We start from the raw sequence: 8,557 nt of genomic DNA, 5'->3' as shown, positions 1-8,557 counted from the left end.
CCCTCCCCCGCCTTTCCCCCTCCTCTCCCCCCGCCCCGCCCGCCCCTCAGCCGCTCTGCGCTGGGCCAACATGGCGGCGGCGGCGGTCGGGCGGGACACTTTACCTGAGCACTGGTCCTACGGCGTGTGCCGCGACGGCCGCGTCTTCTTCATAAAGTGCGGCGCGGGAGAGCGGGGACTCGGGAGGGGGTCGGGGCTGGGGTGGGGTGCGGGGCCGGGCGACGTCCCCCGGCGGCGGTGGCGGCGGCCGCGGCGGCCGCGGCGCCGACTAACAGGTGCGCTTTCTCCGCAGCGACCAGCTCCGCCTCACGACCTGGCTGCACCCGCGCTCCGGCGAGCCCGTCAACTCGGGCCACATGATCCGCTCAGGTGGGCGCGGGAGCCCGCGGTGGGCGTTCCGGTGGGGAGGGCCGCGGCGCGGCGGCGCGAGTTTCACCCACTTTTCTCGCGTCCCCGCAGACCTGCCCCGCGGCTGGGAGGAGGGCTTCACGGAGGAGGGCGCCAGCTACTTCATCGAGTGAGTGAGTCCGCTGCCGCCGCACCTGGCTCCCGCGCCCCGCCCGCCGTCCCGGGAGAGTTGGCGCGCGGCGCGGCGGCTGCACGCTGGGGTTTTGTGTGCAGGGGTGTGTGGCGGGCTCGGGGCTCGGCGGGCGGGGTCCTCATCGCCGCAGCGGGACCTCGGCCGGGCCAGGGTGCAGCCGAAGCCGCAGGGGGCAAGCTGCGGGCTGGACTCGAGCGCTGCGTGGGGCCGGGCACGCCTCCCCGCCGGGCTCTTGCAGCTCCGAGCGGGCTGGGAACCGGGTGGGGGCGGTGGAGCCAGGCGCGTTGTCCCGCGCCGAGAGTTGAGGATTGGGAGCGAGAAGAGACCAAGGGATCCCTCTCCACCTCCCGGGGGAGCCTTCGTCTCCGCCGCGTACCCTGGGGTGGGCAGGGGACGTGGGATGGTGCCCTGGCCCCCCTGGCCCTCCACGAGGCCGCGAGCCGGTGGTACTCGAATTCTCCGTCCGCGTCCCCTCAGCCGCTGCCGGACCCGGACAATCGCTCCAGCCTCTGCTAAAAGAAGCTGTAGCGTTTCCGCCAAAGCCCTAGAGCGTTGCCCCCACCGGGTCAGCTGGGTCTGTGGAGTCCGCACAAATTCGATCGCGGTGTTTTGAGTTCGGGAACAGTGCAGACTCAGTGCAGACAGGAGTGTAGTCTTTACTTTCCTACTGCAGAAAGTCACCTGTGTCGCTGTGTGTTTTCCTCTGCCTTCACCCTGTGAGTTCTGAGAGGTCAGGAACTGCCTGCAGCCCTTTGCCCCAGTGCCGGCTGTAGGGTAGGCACTCGGTAAATGTTTGTTCACCAAATGAATGAACTAGTCAAAGTTCTGCACGGTGGTTTGACTAGTACTGGGTGTGTTTTGGGAGACTATGAGTCAGAATTTATTGCTTCTCCAGCTTGGAAACACTAATAGTGAAAGAACGTATTTGAAGCAAGTGCCAGAGCTTCCCTTCCTGCTCATGAACCTTGTAGTCTAGTCCAGGGAAGGGAACAACAACAGAAAGCAAACAGGTAATATCAGATGATGTGGGTATTATGCAGAAAATGGAAATAAGGTCATGTGGTAGCAGGTGACTAGGTGGCTTCTGCGGATTGGGAGATCAGAGGAGGCTTCTAAGTAAGTGACATTTAAAGTTTCATTGACAAGGAGTTGTTAGTGCAGATGTGGGGGGCAGTCTTAAAAGGGAACAGCCAGTTCAAAGACTTCAGGCAGGAAATTCTTCAGGTTCATGCATGGTGGTGCAGGCCTATAAGCCCAACACTTGGGAGGCTGAGGCAGGAAGATTGGCTGAGTTTGAAGCCAGCCTGGGCTACACAGTGAGTTCAAAGCTAGCCTAAACCATGCAGTGAGATCTTGTCTCCAGAAAAAGGTGCAAATAGTCCAGTGTGGCTGGAAGATAGTGAATAAGAGAAAGTGGCATGAGAAGAGTCACAGGTGGTAGGGAGATAAATGGTGGAAAACTTTGTGGGACAGGGTAAAGTTTTCAAGTTTTAGCCAAAGCCCAGGGAAAAGTCATTAGCTGGAGGTTTTTCTGTTTGTTTTTTTGTTTTTGGCAGCATGGGGGATTGAACCCAAGGCCTTTGCACTGAACTACATCCCTAGCTTTTTTTTTTGAGACAGGGTCTCACCAAGTAGCTAAATTGTTGAGTTTTGGCTTGAACTCATGATCAGGTGAGAATCAGGATGCAATGGTTAGTTTTGGAGTGATTATTCTGCATCCTCACAGGGGATGGATTGTAGATGGAACCTGTTGGAGGGAGGCAGGGAGCAGTAGGGGTTCCTGCTGGGGTTGAGGTAAGAGTTGATGGTGGCTTGCTGATCTGGAAGTCCTGGGGATGGAGGGCAGTGGTCAAACTCGGGTTAAGATGAGAATGTACTATTGGTGCACCTTCCCAATGGACTGGGTGCAGGGTCAAAGATGACTCCTGGGCTTTGAATCTCTGCATGGGTAGTGCCTATAGTGATGAGGTAGGAAGCTGGGAGGGGAGCAGGTTTGAGATCGGAGGGAAATGATGTTTTGCCATGCTCTGTGTAAGATGTGGATGTGTCAAACAAGTATATGAATAGAGACTTGGGGCAGAGAGGACAAAGAGATGCATTTGGGTATAATGGATGTTCAAGACCATGGGTATAGACATAAGCACTTAGGCGCAAAAAGACAGAGAGGTGATGACCTGTGTCTTGGGACAGCACAGTGTTTAGTCTGTGAAAGAGGCAAATTCAGCAAAAGAGAGTGAGAAAGGACAAAAAGCTCTGGAGAGTGCGTGGTCAAGGAGCCTCATGACAAAGCCTGGTTAGAGGGCAGAAGAGGAAGAGGAGATAAGGCCAAGTGGTCAGAGGGAAAGGCGTGTCTACCTCAGGTAATTTCATTGCAAAGTGGACTTGAGACATCCTTAGCCAATAATAATTGGAGAGGATGTGGGCTTGAGGGAGGGTTTTTCTTTTTTTTTTTTTTTTAAGGTTTTTTTTGTGCAGGATCTCACTACGCAGCTTGGACTTGTAGTGATCCTCCTGATTTCTGCCTCCTTAGTGCTGCTGGGATTACAGGCATGTGCCAACATGCCTGGACTCCATCGCTAGCTCAGTGTGCCCCGGGGGCAGGGCCGGTGCAGCATGTGGTGCCAGGGGTTGAACCCTGGCCCCTGTACTTACCTAAGCAAGCGCTTTGTGTGCTGAACTATACTGCTGGCCTTGGGTTTTTTCATTTTTGATGGGAGATTATAGCATGAGTTTTGTTTCAATCTGGTAGGGAAGGAGAGATGGATGGTACCGATAATAGGTGGGACCATTGCAGGAGAGTAGTGTTTCTGAGGTGAGAGGGAGCGGTCCAGGGTATTCATCTCACTGTCCTCACACAGGAGCAAGACTTAATCCATTTTCCAGGAGGAAAGGCTATGTGTGTCTTTAAGTATAGGCTCAGCCTTGAGCTGAGGTGGCCTTTTGGACTCCAGTTCAGCCTCATCTGTTTTATCACCTTTGCCACTCTTCTGCTTGTGAGGTACTTGGTGATTTCTTTACAGCTGGTTAGGGGGCCCCCCCCAGCCCCCAAGGCCTTCGCTGACTATTCTCAGGCCTACAGGAAAGCCTACCCAACAGTGTCAGGGATAGCATCCTGTGTCCTCAAAGGCAAACTGTGTACGTCTTAGCTTCTTTTGGGATACTTTTTTGAGAGACATAAGAATTTGGAAATAAATGTTTGGTTGTATCCCACATTAAGAATGTCTGATTTCTGTCTCCTTTCTTAGATTTACTGTGACATTTCCAAATGTTTGGTTTTTTGTGTGTGTTTATGGGGGAGCCTCTCTAATGAATCAGTAAAGATGGACAATATATTGGCAGAGCTGATTTTTTTTTCTGATGGTTCCTTGGGACAGAAAAGTTCTGTGAGATTTTTAGAATAGATCAATGGCTCCTGGTACTTAGCAGAGGTTTTTGTTTTGTTTTATAGTGCTAGGGTTCCAACTTGAGGCCTTCCATGTGCGCAGCAAGTGCTGTACTATTGATGTACATCTGCAGCACTTGAAGAGTTTATGTTCTCTCTAGAGACCATTTCTTGAAGCAAAAAACTGAAGTAAGGTGGTTGGATTTTGGTTCTTTTATTTCACGACACAGTTCTAGGAAACTAATAGCTTACTTGCATTTATGTGGAAATTCTGAGCCTTTCTTATTGTTGAAGGTTAAGAAAAGGTTCTCCCAGGTTGGCAAGCTTTGGCATAACCCATACTTCATATTTCACTTTCAGATGCTTTTCTCAAGGATTAAAAACTGGTTCATAGGTTTAGTGTGAGGTTCTGTGAAAAAGGACTAAACTTCTATAGAAAGCTGAAGGGCAGGCGAGATAGCACAGCAGTCTAACCATCTACTTATTTTTTTTTCAAAATTTTATTGATAAACAGATAGCAATGAGACAGTTTCAAATCAAATCGGAAGTACAGTTTCAACAAATAACACACTGCATATATTCTTCTTAGTGATCAATTGCTGTACAAGATGCGGACTTGAGATCCTATTTACAAACACCATTAGAACAAATCATTCTATTCCTTAAGAGAATGCAACTATATATCTACCCTAACCACTTTGAATACACAGATACAAAATGGACATTCAGCGGTATACCCCATTTTTTCTAAGTTCCGTTGTTGAATATTATAGGTGTGTAAACTCAGCAAAATATTCTAAAAGAGTCCAGTAGCCCATAATAGCATTGTGTCTTCTGTTTAAGTGGCAATGTCAGAAATTATTGACCTGAGTCCCCCACAGCTCAACATAACAACATGGCTTTACTTCCTATATTTCGTCTTCATACTTTTCTGCTGGATGGCTAACCACCTACTTAGGCAAGCTTGGGCAGGTGCAGGGGACCACGGTTCGATCCTCGGCACCACATGCTGCGCCAGCCCTGCCTGCAGGGTGGGCTGAGCAGGCCATTAAATAAATAAAAAATAAAATACAACCATCTCTACTAGCTGATAATCTTAAAAAAAAAAAAAAAGCTGAAGGAAGGATGGAGGACCGTTATATATGCCACAATCTCTACAAAAGATCTGAAAAATCTTTAGAAGACCAAATGCAAGTGCTTAAGGCTCTTTACCTACAGGAGGAGTAGTGTGTTGTGGGGGAGGGATGCCCCAGTTTACAAGGCTGTGTGTGTGAAGAGTGTGATGTAGGTTTCTTGTGCTTTGATGAGGATTGGGCATCTTGTGCCTCAGTGGTACTCTTTCTATTCTTGTGTCTAGGGCAGTAAATTCAGGACTTCTTGAGTTGAGAACTTTGGGAAAAGATCATTTAAGAGAGCACTTCAGGATGTGGAATATGGGGTGATGAATGAGGTGCCACTCCAGTTTTGTGTCCTCAGAGGTCAGCACTGGTTTGCGTTTTTCTGCTCAGTCTAAGACAGCAGCATCTCAATAAACTGGCATGGTATCTTACGTAAATATTGCCAGGGGAAAAACCTGGAGGAATATGGTTTTATTTGACTGTTGTTATTAAATGGCTGTCAAAACATTAGCAAAAACACTTTTGAAATTGGAAGTATTTTGAATTAACATTTTATTGTTTATAGAGTGCTTCATGAACATTATCTGCTTCACATATCACAATTACTGCATTTTTTTATTGCAGAAATTTTGGCTCAGTGGCTTAAAGTGACTTCCCTAAAGTCCTTTTTTTTTTTTTTTTTTTTTTTTTGGTACTGGGAATTGAACTTAAGGCCTCACACCTGCTAGGCAGGCACTTTGTTAATTGAGCTATATCCCTGGCCTGTGCATATTGTTGTAGTTCAGCCTGTTTAGAGTTCAGGAGAAAGGCCAGGATTTGAGGTGTGGAAGCAGCTCCCGGTTTGCTTCTTGCCCAGGCATTTGGAGAGCTGTGCAGAAGCCGCTCCTTAATCCAGGCAGCCAGCTGGTGATCAGCTCTGACCATTGAAGGGCAGATGTATCGTCGGTGTTTTGCGGGTCATGAGTGTCAGCAATAATAATCTTCATGGTGCCTTTTAGTTGAAAAACATGTTCCACAGTCCTTTTAGAGGCAAATAGTTTGATTGTCCTAACTGTGTAGAATAAGCATCTGAGGTTGGGAGGAGGTTAAAAGAGCTTCTTAACACCAGAGCGCCAGTTGGGGAGTTGGCACTTGAACTTGAGTCTTCTTGGCTTCAGATTCTTTTTTTTTTTTTTTTTTTTGGTGGAACTGGGGATTGAACTCAGGCCCTTGTGCTTGCCAGGGAAGCGCTTATTCCACTGAACCATCTCCCCGGCCCCTAGATTCTTTATGTAAAACACACACACACACACACACACACACACACACACACGTATATGTATATGTACTTTAAATTTGTTTTTGTAGTCCAGGGTGGTCTCAAACTTGAAGCTATTTTCCTGCCTCAGCCTCCATAGTGCTGGGATTACAGGCCTGCACTACCACGCCCTGCTTGATTTAAGAGGCTGTGCAGTTTCTACTATGGTACTTTGTCCTTCCTGGCTCCTATCACTGCTAGGCCTGTTCTGGATTCTCTCTGCAGGGTGTCTCCCAAATTGTGCATCTTATACTTTCTCTAGTAATCTGAGGCGGAAATCCCTTTGAGTTCCCTCAGAAAGGGCCTTCAGGGTAGAAAAGTGATGGAGCAGTGGGTGGGTCCCCAGGCAGGGTGGTGGGGTGGGTCCTTGGTGCTTTGGGAGGGGAGTTTGGCTCCTTCACCTGGAACACCTCCCTTCTCTCTTCCCTGCCTTCCCAGATATCAACTGACCTTCCCCCCCATCCTCTTAAATCTGATTAGAGCCAGGCTGTCTTCTAGGTCCTGACAGGAGAGCATTTCTGTCACAGCTAGTCTTTCAAGGGGTACCAGGACCTTTTCTGCCATGACAGAGCCTTCACCCACAGAGGTTTGATAGCTTGGAGTTTATAGAACATACTTACAGGGTCGGGGTGGGCAGCAGTAGGAAGGAGGGCACAGAGGTCACCTCAGCCCTCTGCCCAGGCCCCTGGATGCCTAGCTTTCTGTGTGCTTTCCACCTGAGTGAAACAGGTGGTGATACTGTCATCTTCCTGGTACCAGTGGGGGCCAAAGCAGTAGTTTAGGTTTAGTCAATAACCTCTGTGAAATTTGTATCCTCTCCTCTTGCAAACTGAGCTGACCATACCTGTGTACAGAGGAAGCCTTAGTGGTAAGCTTCTCCCTGGAGGAGCAGTTAATGAGAGGCTGGATGCATTCTCATCAGAGATTCATCTGTGCAGTAACCAGACTGTCCGTCTGCCAGTCTCCACACTGGGTGTGGGGAGAAAGTGTTTCAGCTGCAGTGCACAGCCCAGAGGAGAAAGGATCCTGCCCAATTCAGTATGAGGGCCTGGGCCAACAGGGGAGCCTCACAGGTGAGGGAGGCAGCCAGCAGCTGTGGGGCAGGCTGCTGCTCCCTTGGCAGGAGAGGCCACACTTGTGGGCACTCAGTGTGGGTGTGGTTGTTGTATCTGTGTGAGGCTGGTGCGAGTGCCTGAGTAGGATGGGCCCTGGGGAAAGCCCTTCCCAGCAGCTGGGCCTCAGCAGAGGACTGTCATGGGGCATGCTGCCCTCAGGGTCTGCCCACTCCTGGTCAGAGAGGGTAGTGCCTCACCACAGTTACAGAAGGTGGATTTTGGAGTCTGAGTACGAAGATTGAAATCCTGGTCTGCTGTTGGTTTAGCAGGCCACTTCAGCCTCTGTATTTTCAGATGTTTCCTCATTTGTAAATGGGGTGAGAGACCATATCCACCAACTTAGGGCGCTGCCTAGCGTTGTTCATGATGTGAGAACACTATTATCACTGCCATGTCTAAGGAAGTGCCTTCCTAGGGTGTGGCACAGTTGGCAGAGGAGCTGAGGTTTGGTCTCCAAATCTCTAAGGGCTGAATGAGCCAGAAGAAGTATGCTTTCTTGTTGAGACCTGTCTTTGAATAGAAGCTGGTCAGTACATGGTTGGTACTAAGTGTCAAAAACACTGATCCCTCATCTTGGGAGCCCTGTGTGGCTGTGTCCACACAGAAAATGAACAGGTTTCTTGTGCTTGTAATCCACATTTGTAATGTCCACTCCTGGTCTCCATGGAAGGTGTCTCTGGGAGTTAGTGTTTGTATTGGTTGGCCAGGTTCCTCCCTACGTCCTCCCAGGCAGTATCTGCATTAGGGCATTTAATGAGGGGCAATGAGGATGGACATGATTTAGAGCTGTGAAAGGCTGTGATAGGGCCGTGGCTGGCAATCAGTATGTGTTATGACATTCTTACCGCTGCTGAAGTGAAACCACATCTGAACTTCAGCTTCTCTACCTGTATGATGGTGCTCCTTTCTTCCTTGGTGTTACTTGAGAATTAAAAGCCTTTTTGAAGTCCTACGTGCTAGTTGGCACCTTGAGTGTGCACAGGCATTGTGAGCTCCTGCTCCTTTCACTATGGGAGGTGATCTGAATTAGTTGGATGAAGCTGTGTGAAAGTTTTTGTTTTGGTGGTACAGTACTGGGGCCTTTGCATTGACCTATATGCTCAG

At 49.5% G+C, this 8,557-nt stretch overlaps 1 protein-coding gene across 8 annotated transcripts in view; it reads left to right on the top strand.

The window, feature by feature from the left end:
- The first annotated feature begins 54 nt into the window (after nt 1–54).
- Nucleotides 55–8,557, top strand: part of Plekha7 (pleckstrin homology domain containing A7) — a 230,731-nt gene continuing 222,228 nt past the window's right edge. For 7 of the 8 annotated variants that reach the window (XM_023719439.1, XM_023719437.1, XM_023719436.1 and 4 more), the window contains exons 1-2: nt 55–156; nt 293–517. In XM_023719439.1, the coding sequence (XP_023575207.1) occupies nt 71–156; nt 293–517 (311 nt within the window). In that variant the 5' untranslated portion in view covers nt 55–70. The remainder of the gene's footprint in view (nt 157–292; nt 518–8,557) is intronic. The other variant, XM_004634911.3, reaches the window with a different exon arrangement.

The sequence above is a fragment of the Octodon degus genome, unplaced genomic scaffold, assembly GCF_000260255.1.
Source record: "Octodon degus isolate 3935 unplaced genomic scaffold, OctDeg1.0 scaffold00067, whole genome shotgun sequence".
In the NCBI taxonomy this organism is placed as follows: domain Eukaryota; kingdom Metazoa; phylum Chordata; class Mammalia; order Rodentia; family Octodontidae; genus Octodon; species Octodon degus.
Note: the sequence above shows the minus strand (reverse complement) of the source record. Positions and strands in the feature narration are given on the sequence as shown.